Below are 14,072 nucleotides of genomic sequence, written 5' to 3'. Positions count from 1 at the left end.
ACACAACCCAGGGCAACACGGGTTTAGAGCAGGTCGCTCCTGCCTGTCCCAGCTACTGGACCACTATGACAAGGTCCTGGATGCTGTAGAGGATAAACAAAATACAGATGTAGTATACACAGACTTTACAAAAGCTTTCGACAAGTGTGACCATGGTCCAATAGCACATAAAATGCGGGATAAAGGAATAACGGGAAAAGTTGGTAGATGGATTTACAACTTCCTGACAAATAAAACACAGAGTAATAGTAAACAGAGTAAAGTCCCAGGCAGCCACGGTAAAAAGCTCTGTTCCACAAGGCACAGTACTCGATCCCATTCTATTATTCCTCCTCATTTCTGACATAGACATGTAAGCCATAGCTCCGTGTCTTCCTTTGCGGATGACACCCGGATCACCATGGCAGTGACCTCCATCGAAGACACTGCGAGACTCCAAGCAGACATCAACCAAATCTTCGAATGGGCCACTCAAAACAATATGAAGTTCAACGAGGAGAAATTTCAGCTACTCAGATATGAAAAACTTGAAGAAATTACAAATGTATCAGGGTATACCACAAATTCTAACCATACAATAGAGCGGAAAAGTAATGTGAAGGACCTGGGAGTGATAATGTCAGAGGATCTAGCCTTCAAAAACCACAACAGTGTATCTACTTCATCCGCTAGGAAAATGATAGGCTGGATAATGAGAACCTTCAAAACTAGGGACGCCAAGCCCATGATGATTCTCTTCCAATCGCATGTGCTCTCTAGGCTGGAATACTGCTGCGCACCAACGGCCCCCTTCAAGGCTGGCGACATTGCAGACCTGGAGAGTGTACAAAGAACTTTCACGGCACACACAAGTGCAATAAGGCACCTAAACTACTGGGAACGGTTGAAAGTCCTTGATCTGTATTCCCTCGAGCGCAGGCGAGAGAGAGATATGATAATATACACTTGGAAGGTCCTGGAGGGATTGTGTACCAAACCTGCACACGAAATCACTCCATATGAAACCAAAAGACTTGGCAGGAGATGCAACATTCTCCCGATGAAAAGCAGGGGTGCCACGAGTACACTGAGAGACAACACAATAAGTGTCCGGGCCCCAAGACTGTTCAGTTGCCTCCCAGCATACAAAAGGGGGATTACCAATAGAACCCTGGCTGTCTTCAAGAAGACACTGGACAGGCACCTAAAGTCAGTACCTGACCAACCGGGCTGTGGTTCGTACGTCAGCTTGTGTGCGGCCAGCAGTAACAGCCTGGTTGATCAGACCCTGATCCACCATGAGTCCAGGTCTCAAACCGGGCCACGGGGGCGTTGACCCCCGAAACCCTCTCCAGGTAAACTCCAATTCTCCAGGTATGTAGATTTGGACTGAGGTCGGTTGCTGTTATCCTCTACCTGAGAAAGGACGAAGGTAAATAAAGTGTATAGGAGCAACGCTCTTGATTCACCCCACAGTGAAATACTGTTTTAAAAAATGAATGTAGATTTGTTTCTCACCAGTAGCTCTTTTTTGTCATGTTTCTTCTCTTCTTTTGGAGGGGGCATGGGGACGGGCATGAGCTAGATGGACCATTAATTGTGCAGTTTACTTTCATTTACGCTTTTTTTTTGGCAACTCTAATGACAGAAAGAGAGATTCAGGTATTACTCTAGTCAGTGGATTACATCAGTTCATTCCCGTAAGGTATACAGTGTACACGTATCAAACTAATTTTAGTGTTTGCTGTTAACATTGACTTTTTTCAGCTATATTTGGACAAAGATGCCTCAATATCTGCGTGAACAGTTTGTTTGTAGAGTATTCCTGACTTGCATCACAAAAGCGTGCTTTAACATTTTAGAAAAGCCTGTCACCTTTATTTTCGCTGCAAGATTAGAGATACGGCTAATGTTTGTGCAACAAACCGTTACTCGTTCTTGTAATGGAAAAGGAAATTTATGCCTTTTGCAGAGGCAATGATGTGCGGAGATGGAGGCATCATGCAGTTGTACTTCTTCATAATGTCTCCAGTCAGGAGAGGCATTTGCAAGACGAAAAATTAGACTGTATAATATCCTGATATATCCTTTGCTCTACGACCTGTGCCTTACGTCGAAGAAAAGGACGTCCTGAGCACAGAAACTCATTCTCCCTCGATTCAGAGGATGAAGAGGATGTCGGAACTTGCGAAACCTGAGTCTTAACTTCACAAATCCCTGAATATTTTTTTAAACTGCACATGATATTTAAGAATGAATTTAAAGACTTTATCAGAGATTTAGAACTGCCGGAGAGGAAGGCTGAACTGTTAGGGTCCATCTGCAGCCGTGGAATCTTTCCCCTGGAAATTTTTGTTTATTTAAGATATATTTCCTCCATCCATCCTTTGAGCTTTCATGGCAAACTGCAGAGCAGTCAATGAAGAACATACGAATTGCGGAATACTGCAGGAGGCCTACCGGCCCATACAAGGTAGATCTTTCTCAAACTCAGTCTCTAACAAATATATCTGTCCATTTCATTCTCTAGTCTACCCAAGGAATGCTTTGGTAAAACTTTTATCTCATGTTGAGCAAATCTCATTTAAATTCAACCCCTCTCATTCATGTATTTATCCAACCTATTTTTTAAGTTACCCTACTAGGCAGATCATTCCACTCATCGGCTACTCTGTTTCCATACCAGTCCTTTTCTACATCCTTTCTAAACCTAAACTCTAACAATTTAAATCCATTATTCCAATTTTTTTTAAAGGATATCCTAAGAACCTTATTAACATCTTTATTTATACTCATCCACTTTTACACTTCAATCATATCTCCCCTCGTTCTACGTCTTACAAGAAAATGTAGGTTAAGGGGTCTCCTGTACAATAGTTTCGGATCATTTTTATTTGATCTTATTTCCCTAAAAGGAATAAATGTTTTTTTGGGTAGCGTGTATAGTAATTAGAAGTTTAAAATCTACTAGAATTACTACGAAGAACAACAAGGCAAAATAAAGTCACTGGAACAATAAACAAATAATCCGCACACAAAGAAATTTATGACGATATTTCGGTCCGTCTTGGGCCATTTACAAGTCACATTAACACCAGAGAGAGGGGCACAGGGACGGGACAGAGAGAGGAAACAAAAAGTAGTAGTGGTATTGATAATGCCTAAGTAAATTCTTTCCTTCAGTTTCCCCCCCCCTTCCCTTGTGGTTTTGGTTCTACCCCTTACGATCCCTTAGATCTCTTGAGGTGCTCCTTTTTCCTGTCCTTAGACTTACCCAACTTTTATTAATACTACATATATCACTCCCATACTGCTATTGCTACTATCAGTGCTATTGCCTCCCTTCACTCCCCTTTCTATCTCTTGTTCCACTAAAACTAATCCCACTACCTTCTGCTACCACTACCACCGCCAGCATTACCACTCTTTTTTCTTCCTCTCTTTGTCCTGTCCCTGTCACCCTCTCCTATATATACTGGCTCTTCTCTCTCTTGTGTTAGTGTGACTAGTAAATGGTCCATGTCGGACCGAAACGTCGTCATAAGTTTCTCTCTATATGCAGGCTTTTCGTGTAAATTGCTACGTTGAAGTCTTCACAGTTTCCTCCCAATGTAGTCTGTCTTGGTCCCTGTCTAAGTTTTGAGGGCGGTATATCACGCCTAAAATCGATTTTTCTTTTGCCTCTGAAAAGTATACCCAGACAGTCTTTACGTGTTCCTTATGTCTTTCTACTCACTTTTATGCAGCAATTCAAGTTTTCGTGGACATATAGTGCCACCCCTCCTACTTTCCCATTATTTCTATAAACGTGGAACAACTTAAAATCTTGAATGTGGCATTCAGCAAACACGTCCCGATTCTACAAAGTAAACCAAGTCTCAGTTGTTGTAAATGCATCGATGTTACCCGCTCATGCGACTAATTTCAACTCTATCTTGTTTCTAGCACTACGAACAGTTTCTTCTCACTGCTCATACCCGTTCCTACACTCTCTCTAGTGCAGCCATTACCACCTTATGCACCTAAATTTCCAGTATTAACCAATAATCCTAACTCATTTTGCCTACAACAGGAAGCTTCAAAACCCACAATATTACTTCGCTAATAATTCACACTGCCTACTTTTGTCATACCTTATTTCACTGTATTCCCACAAAACCCATACCTCTAACTATCTGAAGTTTCAAGCTCTAACAGTTACCTTCACTGATCTAACGAGTCCCCTCACCCCAACCCTAGATAAATGAACTCCTTCCATGGCATACTTGTCACTTCTGCCATAGAAAAAGGTTCTAGTTGTTTATGTACGGTATTGAAATGTCTTTACAGGGTTTGTTCAGCCATCAATTAACAACAAATTGTCCTGGACAACCATTCATTTCCAACTCCTCACCTCGGCAAAATGCCACATATCATAGGGCGCCCTCCTTAATTATATCTGAAGCTGAACTATACCTGCTACTCAGGTCCTCAATCCTACGCCTGCCAGCATCTTTGCCTCCAGCTCTGACACAGATAATATGATTGGTTCATTACCTTCCATTTTTCATAGTTCCTACTGAGTATCTAAACTGACATAGATGACGTTGAAAATCATTGGTTTCCCCAGTATAACACTTGTGTAGAGAATCTTCTAAACGCCAGAATTCATTTGGGCATCTTCTGAGGACCTTTTTACAAATATCTTAATGGTATTACAACTGCTAAACGCATTCTCAACACCATAATTGAAAAGAATTTCATTTGCGGATATCATTTCGTTAAAGTAGAACACTACAATTAAATTTCTAGTTTCAAAGTTTTATTTTCCTTAGCCCCTCCCCCCCCCAAAAAAAATACCTCTAGTCACGAAACGTGCAGAGTTCATAAAATTCTTTGTGTATCTTAGGTTAGAAATTGCCTCTTGGTCTAAGAACTGCGAACCGCAAATTTGGTATGTCTTAAGAAATATATATATATATATATATATATATATATATATATATATATATATATATATATATATATATATATATATATATATATATATATATATATATTTAAATTATAAAATATTGGGAGGTACCACCTCTGGAACTGGACTGGGGACCTTCATCCTCAGAGAAAAGAATAAACTTACTTCAGGGAAAACTCAAGGTTCTCCCTGGAGCTGTGTAAATATTGTCTTCTCCAACCACCCCCTATATTCTACACACAAATATCCCGCACATAGAGGAGAGGAGCTTACGACGAGATTTCGATCCGACTTGGACCATTTACAAAGATACACTAACAAAAAGGAGAGAAGAAGGGAGTATACATACGCCAGCAGACATCGACGGGAGCAAGAGAGGTAGTAGTTGTAGTAGTGGAGTCAGTCAAGTACTAAGAAAGAGGAGCACTGCAAGGGAGCTAGGGGCCCACAGAGGGTAGGAGCAAGAACACAGAGGGGAAAAATAATAAAAACAAATACTCAAGGCAGAAGAAAGAAACCCCAAAGGAAAAAGAGGAAAGAGGAAGAGGGAGAAGGGAAAGAAAAGAATCAGGTTGATTTACGGGTGTTCTGAAGTTTGGAGAATTTTACAGTGTAGTGGGATCTACAGATACAAAGCCAGGACTAAGATTCATACAAGAAATGTTGTGTATAAGAGAGGATGCAACCAAACGGCGACTGTGAAAGTTAGAAGTAGGGTAGACAGTTACAGCAGAAGACCAGTCAATAGGATGACTGTGATCTCTGACGTGAAAGAGAAGAGCATTGTTGGTGTCGCCAAACCTACCGCTACTTTTGTGCTCTCTAAGTCTGAAAGAGATCGGCCAGTTTCTCCAAAGTACTGAAGAGGACAGGAGGAACAAGAAATAGAGTAGACACCAGGAGCATCTATAGAGGGAAAAGAGGTATGAACTAGGTTAGTGCGAAGAGTGTTAGTCTAGCGAAAAGTAAGTTTGATGTCTAAGGAACGAATATAGTTGTTGAGAGTTGTTCAGTTCCTTGAGTCAGAAATTTCCACTCTTCATAATTCATTTTCCTGTCTTGGCTACCCTTCCCATTTCTTAGACTCTACCTTCTCAAGTGCTAAACGGACTTTCTTCTCTCCCAAACTCTATACTCCTGTGAACTCTCCTGTCCTCTGCCTTACCTACATTTCCGGCCTTTCTGATCTTAACAACTCTCTCCGCTCTAAGGTTATTTTGATACAAAATTATTATTCTTTACATTAACATAAATTAAAAAAAATATATCTTTAAACGTATAAGATAAAATTTTAGAAAGGACTTAATTTAAAATGAGTTTTTGCTAATTGGCCACTTTTACCTATTCGACACGACATTATATATATATATATATATATATATATATATATATATATATATATATATATATATATATATATATATATATATATATATATATATATATATATATAAGATAGAAATGTTAAAAGCAGGTGGGGATATAGTTTTGGAGTGGTTGGTGCAATTATTTAATAAATGTATGGAAGAGGGTAAGGTACCTAGGGATTGGCAGAGAGCATGCATAGTTCCTTTGTATAAAGGCAAAGGGGACAAAAGAGAGTGCAAAAATTATAGGGGGATAAGTCTGAGTATACCTGGTAAAGTGTATGGTAGAGTTATTATTGAAAGAATTAAGAGTAAGACGGAGAATAGGATAGCAGATGAACAAGGAGGCTTTAGGAAAGGTAGGGGGTGTGTGGACCAGGTGTTTACAATGAAACATATAAGTGAACAGTATTTAGATAAGGCTAAAGAGGTTTTTGTGGCATTTATGGATTTGGAAAAGGCGTATGACAGGGTGGATAGGGAGGCAATGTGGCAGATGTTGCAGGTGTATCGTGTAGGAGGTAGGTTACTGAAAGCAGTAAAGAGTTTTTACGAGGATAGTGAGGCTCAAGTTGGAGTATGTAGCAAAGAGGGAGATTATTTCCCAGTAAAAGCAGGCCTTAGACAAGGATGTGTGATGTCACCGTGTTTGTTTAATATATTTATAGATGGGGTTGTAAGAGAAGTAAATGCGAGGATCTTGGCAAGAGGCGTGGAGTTAAAAGATAAAGAATCACACATAAAGTGGGAGTTGTCACAGTTGCTCTTTGCTGATGGCACTGTGCTCTTGGGAGATTCTGAAGAGAAGTTGCAGAGGTTGATGGATGAATTTGGTAGGGTATGCAAAAGAAGAAAATTAAAAGTGAATACAGGAAAGAGTAAGGTCATGAGGATAACAAAAAGATTAGGTGATAAAAGATTGGGTATCAGATTGGAGAGAGAGAGTATGGAGGAGGTCAATGTATTCAAATATTTGGGAGTGGACGTGTCAGCAGATGGGTCTATGAAAGATGAGGTGAATCATAGAATTGATGAGGGGAAAAGGGTGAGCGGTGCACTTAGGAGTCTGTGGAGACAAAGAACTTTGTCCTTGGAGGCAAAGAGGGGAATGTATGAGAGTATAGTTTTACCAACGCTCTTATATGGGTGTGAAGCATGGGTGATGAATGTTGCAGCGAGGAGAAGGCTGGAGGCAGTGGAGATGTCATGTCTGAGGGCAATGTGTGGTGTGGATACAATGAAGAGAATTCGTAGTTTGGAAGTTAGGAGGAGGTGCGGGATTACCAAAACTGTTGTCCAGAGGGCTGAGGAAGGGTTGTTGATTTGGTTCGGACATGTAGAGAGAATGGAGCGAAACGGAATGACTTCAAGAGTGTATCAGTCTGTAGCGGAAGGAAGGCGGGGGTAGAGGTCGGCCTAGGAAAGGTTGGCGGGAGGGGGTAAAGGAGGTTTTGTGTGCGAGGGGCTTGGACTTCCAGCGGGCATGCGTTTGCGTGTTTGATAGGAGTGAATGGAGACAAATGGTTTTTAATACTTGAAGTGCTGTTGGAGTGTGAGCAAAGTAACATTTATGAAGGGATTCAGGGAAACCGGCAGGCCGGACTTGAGTCCTGGAGATGGGAAGTACAGTGTCTGCACTCTGAAGGACGGGTGTTAATGTTGCAGTTTAAAAACTGTAGTGCAAAGCACCCTTCTGGCAAGACAGTGATGGAGTGAATGATGGTGAAAGTTTTTCTTTTTCGGGCCACCCTGCATTGGTGGGAATCGGCCAGTGTGTTAATAAATAAATATATATATATATATATATATATATATATATATATATATATATATATATATATATATATATATATATATATGTGTGTATGTCGTGCCGAATATGTAAAACTTTTCAATTAGCAAGAACTCATTTAAAATTAAATCTTTTCTAAAATTTTCTCTTATACGTTTAAAGATATATTTTTTTTTCATTAATCTTGATGTAAAAATTTACAATTTTGCACCAAAAGGAACTTAGAAAACTTACCTAACCTTATTATAACAATCGCAATTTATTTTAGCCTAACCCAACTAAACATATTTTAGATTTGTTTTCAATAATTTAATGATCGACACCATGCCCAGCCCTTCTAGGGCAGGGTAGGTCCCTGAGCCAGAGCTTGCAGCTCACAAGACTGTCATTCCCATTAGCCTCCTTGTGGCGGGGATGACAGACCAGAGAGGCCTAGCTTGTGGCTGGGCCTGGGGACAGTTGGTCCCAAAGATGAGGAGGTACTTGTGCCTCCTCCCATGGCAGACTTAGGTCTCAGACACTCCCTAGACAGGGAGCCAAGGCCGGGCCACCACTTGGAAAAGGTCCGGGCCAGGAGAATACTGGCTAATCTTTAATAATAATAATAATAATAATTTAATACTAAACAAACACAGTGAAATATATTTTTTTCGTTAGGTTCAGAATGATTTTCGCGAAATTACTGCATACACAAATTTTCACTTGTCCTATATGGCAAGATGAGCGTTGCTATTTAAGCCAAGATCGCAAGTTCTGCCTATTCGGCACGACATATATATATATATATATATATATATATATATATATATATATATATATATATATATATATATATATATATATATATATATATAATATCACACACACACACATATATTCGAGTTAAATGTGACAAATGTAAACTACAAAGACTGACCTCTTGTAGGAGCTGCAGCAGAAAGGGAACGACGACTCCGAAGGCTGGAAGGTGGAACGCCTTCATCACAAGCATGGTGCTGTTCCGCCTCCACCTGAAGAGTAAGAAACGATAGAATTTGATCTCGCTAATAAGTTTATTGATGCTTGAGCTTTTACATCCAGGTTGAATAAACTCCCAGTAGCTCAAAAATCTATTTTCATACTGAACAAGATGCCAGAGATTGGCAATATGCCACATAACAGGTTAATGCAACTTAACCTACCATTTGTTACAAATCATTTGGTGCTATAAATCTTGCGAAAGAGAGAGAGACAGAAAGGGCAAAGGTAGCTTTAAGTAATCAGATCCTTAGCCTTGGTGCTAGGTAACACTTGTCTACAAATTTTTAAGTTTTGCATAAAAAGGTACAGATCTTCACTTTAAGTTTTTGGTGAATTTAAAATAAGTATGGCAATAACAACAATCGATTGGCTGATGTTTCCAAAGAAATGCATTTACACATTTTGTGTATATATATATACAGTATACTAAGTTATATGCCTGTATAATAAATTCGCTTGTATTGATTCAAATAAAGTTTCTTTGATTGTGATTCAACTGATACTTCTTTCATTGTCTCTTGTATTCCACTTATGGAGCATTTTTTTTATAGTCCAGCTCATAACCAGATAGACCTCGTGTATGTGGTCATGAACGACGTCGAGACGCTGCTGCCCAACGCTCTGCTAAAGACGATGCGATACGTAGTTATCATTTTGATAACTACGTATCGCATCGTCTCCTGCCCTCTGCTTGTCCATTAGTGGGCCCCTCAAGAAAAGGACGACAGTGTCATCTTTTCCCACCTCAACACCCTGAAGTGAAGCTGTGCCCCTTTACCAACAAGAAGCCCAAGTCCCGTGCTGGGGGCCACCCTCCAACGAACCACCCATAATTTTCATAAATACATATTGCTAGGCTGAGGGACTGATTATCTCATTTTCTGCCTCTTCAGTCTTCTGGTTTTTTTTGTCGTTATGTTGATAAAGCTACTGGTTGAAGAAATGTCTACAAAATAAAGATTCTCAATTGGTGCATTTGTCTAATTTGAGTACTCAGGTGTTGAACATGAGTCTTGTTCATCATCGTGTCAGTATTGTATAGCATTACTGCTACCATCATTAGTAAGACCTCACCTGAATTATGCAGCACAGTTCTGATCTCCATACTACAGAATGAATATCAATTTATTGGAGAACACAAAGAAAAGAATGACAAAAATTAATCCACTATAAGAAATCTCTAATGTGAAGATAAGCTGAGTCTTGAAACTGCATTCTCTACTAATGACGTAGAATGAAGGGAAGACAGGACTGAAGTGTATAAATGGAATTAATAAAGGAGATATAAATAGGGAACTGAGGATGTCCCACCAAGAACTCGAAATAATAGATTCATATTAGATAAATTTAGGTTTGGTTTAAAAAGACACTTGAAAATGTTATGGTCCTGAGACTTAGGTTACTTCCAACACAAACTGGTCGAAAATTACAGAGAATAACAGTATAATTGTTTGATTTCCATATCCTTAGTGACTGCGATATTACATATATTTTCCTGAGACCCACTATAATAATTAATTACTGGGATATTGTTTGTGTGTTTTTCTTCATTGAGGACCGAGAGGAAATAATTGTTAAAAATCGAGCACATTTTTTTCTCGTTGTCAATAAGCTGCCAAGAGTTAGCCTTAAGTGGACTTAACTTTCCTCTGGCCTTTGTTCTAAGTTCCTGGGAAAAACCTTTAGATTTAGTTAACGAATCCATAGAAATTTTGATCTCTGTCTCGTTTAGCTTATTCTATACCTTTTTTATCATTCTAATAATGTGAATATATTGATTTATGAGATGAGCCTCACCTCTTTCATACGTCTATATATTCCTTCCTTCTATCCTAAATGATGTTTGAGTCTCCTGTTCATCCATTTCCGATCATTTCTACTCGATCTTGTTTCTCTATGAGGAATAAATGATGTTGGAGCAGCATGTAATGAGGTTAGAAAACTGTTTTCTTGCCCCTGTTGCTCCTGTTCATTTAGTAAAAATTTAACTGTGAGTCAGTACACTGTTTTACTTCGCATCTTAAACGTGGAAGTAAACTTTCGTCTGGGATTTAAAATGAGTTCGGGTGTAATACCAGTTCTTAGTCTATAATTTAAACTACGTATGAAAGAGATCCCACATTACACCGATATTAAATAACATAATATAAAATTTTAAATTATCGACAATATATTCATTGAAATGAAGGAAAATACATGAATTAAAAATCTAGAATAAATTACGAAACACTTGCTCTCTCACATACAAACGATGTCATTATTTAGCCGTAAAAGGCAGAAATTTAGGAATGAGTGAAACGTGATAACTGTAACAGATTCACGTTGTGACTAGTCCGGCGTTTATATAATATATATATATATATATATATAATTATATATATATATATATATATATATATATATATATATATATATATATATATAATATATATATATATATAATATATATATATATATATATATATATATATATATATATATATATATATATATATATATATATATATATATATATAGTATATGGAGTATATGGAAAGTAAAAGAAAGGTGTTATGGCAAATATGTAAAAGAAAGGTGAAGAGAGTGGTGAGAGAGTGCAAAAGGAGAGCAGATGATAGAGTGGGAGAGGCACTGTCAAGAAATTTTAATGAAAATGAGAAAAATTTTTGGAGTGAGTTAAACAAGTTAAGAAAGCCTAGGGAAAGTATGGATTTGTCAGTTAAAAACAGAGTAGGGGAGTTAGTAGATGGGGAGAGGGAGGTATTAGGTAGATGGCGAGAATATTTTGAGGAACTTTTAAATGTTGAAGAAGAAAGGGAGGCGGTAATTTCATGCACTGGTCAGGGAGGTATACCATCTTTTAGGAGTGAAGAAGAGCAGAATGTAAGTGTGGGGGAGGTACGCGAGGCATTACGTAGAATGAAAGGGGGTAAAGCAGCTGGAACTGATGGGATCATGACAGAAATGTTAAAAGCAGGGGGGGATATAGTGTTGGAGTGGTTGGTACTTTTGTTTAATAAATGTATGAAAGAGGGGAAGGTACCTAGAGATTGGCAGAGAGCATGTATAGTCCCTTTATATAAAAGGAAAGGGGACAAAAGAGATTGTAAAAATTGTAGAGGAATAAGTTTATTGAGTATACCAGGAAAAGTGTACGGTAGGGTTATAATTGAAAGAATTAGAGGTAAGACAGAATGTAGGATTTCGGAAGAGCAAGGAGGTTTCAGAGTGGGTAGGGGATGTGTTGATCAAGTGTTTACATTGAAGCATATATGTGAACAGTATTTAGATAAAGGTAGGGAAGTTCTTATTGCATTTATGGATTTAGAAAAGGCATATGATAGTGGATAGGGGAGCAATGTGGCAGATGTTGCAAGTATATGGAATAGGTGGTAAGTTACTAAATGCTGTAAAGAGTTTTTATGAGGATAGTGAGGCTCAGGTTAGGGTGTGTAGAAGAGAGGGGGACTACTTCCCGGTAAAAGTAGGTCTTAGACAGGGATGTGTAATGTCACCATGGTTGTTAGGTAAGACTCATATGCAACAGGCATCTCCATTTCGAAACGCCTCGCCCACACAGCAGGCTTCTTCAGTCGAGTACAGAAAAGTTGATAGAAGCAGAAGAGACTTGAAGACGATGTAATCAGTCCATCACCCTTAAAGTTTTGAGGTGGTCAGTCCCTCAGTCTGGAGAAGAGCATTGTTTCATAGTCTGAAACAATGTTTCAGACAATGAAACAATGCTCTTCTCCAGACTGAGGGACTGACCACCTCAAAACTTTAAGGGTGATGGACTGATTACATCGTCTTCAAGTCTCTTCTGCTTCTATCAACTTTTCTGTACTTTTCTGTACTCGACTGAAGAAGCCTGCTGTGTGGGCGAGGCGTTTCGAAATGGAGATGCCTAACTGTTGCATATTTGTCTTACTTAACAACCTGTCGGTATTTTATACCATTTTAGTGTCACCATGGTTGTTTAATATATTTATAGATGGGGTTGTAAAAGAAGTAAATGCTAGGGTGTTCGGGAGAGAGGTGGGATTAAATTATGGGGAATCAAATTCAAAATGGGAATTGACACAGTTACTTTTTGCTGATGATACTGTGCTTATGGGAGATTCTAAAGAAAAATTGCAAAGGTTAGTGGATGAGTTTGGGAATGTGTGTAAAGGTAGAAAGTTGAAAGTGAACATAGAAAAGAGTAAGGTGATGAGGGTATCAAATGATTTAGATAAAGAAAAATTGGATATCAAATTTGGGAGGAGGAGTATGGAAGAAGTGAATGTTTTCAGATACTTGGGAGTTGACGTGTCGGCGGATGGATTTATGGAGGATGAGGTTAATCATAGAATTGATGAGGGAAAAAAGGTGAGTGGTGCATTGAGGTATATGTGGAGTCAAAAAACATTGTCTATGGAGGCAAAGAAGGGAATGTATGAAAGTATAGTAGTACCAACACTCTTATATGGGTGTGAAGCTTGGGTAGTAAATGCAGCAGCGAGGAGACGGTTGGAGGCAGTGGAGATGTCCTGTCTAAGGGCAATGTGTGCTGTAAATATTATGCAGAAAATTCGGAGTGTGGAAATTAGGAAAATATGTGGAGTTAATAAAAGTATTAGTCAGAGGGCAGAAGAGGGGCTGTTGAGGTGGTTTGGTCATTTAGAGAGAATGGATCAAAGTAGAATGACATGGAAAGCAGTATAGGGGAAGGAAGGCGAGGTAGGGGTCGTCCTCGAAAGGGTTGGAGAGAGGGGGTAAAGGAGGTTTTGTGGGCAAGGGGCTTTGACTTCCAGCAAGCGTGCGTGAGCGTATTAGATAGGAGTGAATGGAGACGAATGATACTTGGGACCTGACGATCTGTTGGAGTGTGAGCAGGGTAATATTTAGTGAAGGGATTCAGGGAAACCGGTTATTTTTACATAGTCGGACTTGAGTCCTGGAAATGGGAAGTACAATGCCT

The 14,072-nt window shown here is 39.0% G+C and overlaps 1 protein-coding gene across 1 annotated transcript in view; it reads right to left on the bottom strand.

Annotated features, from left to right (window-relative positions):
• Nucleotides 1–14,072, bottom strand: part of LOC128687000 (serine-rich adhesin for platelets-like) — a 42,503-nt gene that overhangs the window by 20,327 nt on the left and 8,104 nt on the right. Inside the window, exon 2 of the mRNA XM_070082106.1 lies at nucleotides 9,009–9,102. Coding sequence (XP_069938207.1) covers nucleotides 9,009–9,083 — 75 coding nt within the window. The 5' untranslated portion in view covers nucleotides 9,084–9,102. The remainder of the gene's footprint in view (nucleotides 1–9,008; nucleotides 9,103–14,072) is intronic.

The sequence above is a fragment of the Cherax quadricarinatus genome, chromosome 7 (genome assembly GCF_038502225.1).
Source record: "Cherax quadricarinatus isolate ZL_2023a chromosome 7, ASM3850222v1, whole genome shotgun sequence".
Classification (NCBI taxonomy): domain Eukaryota; kingdom Metazoa; phylum Arthropoda; class Malacostraca; order Decapoda; family Parastacidae; genus Cherax; species Cherax quadricarinatus.
Note: the sequence above shows the minus strand (reverse complement) of the source record. Positions and strands in the feature narration are given on the sequence as shown.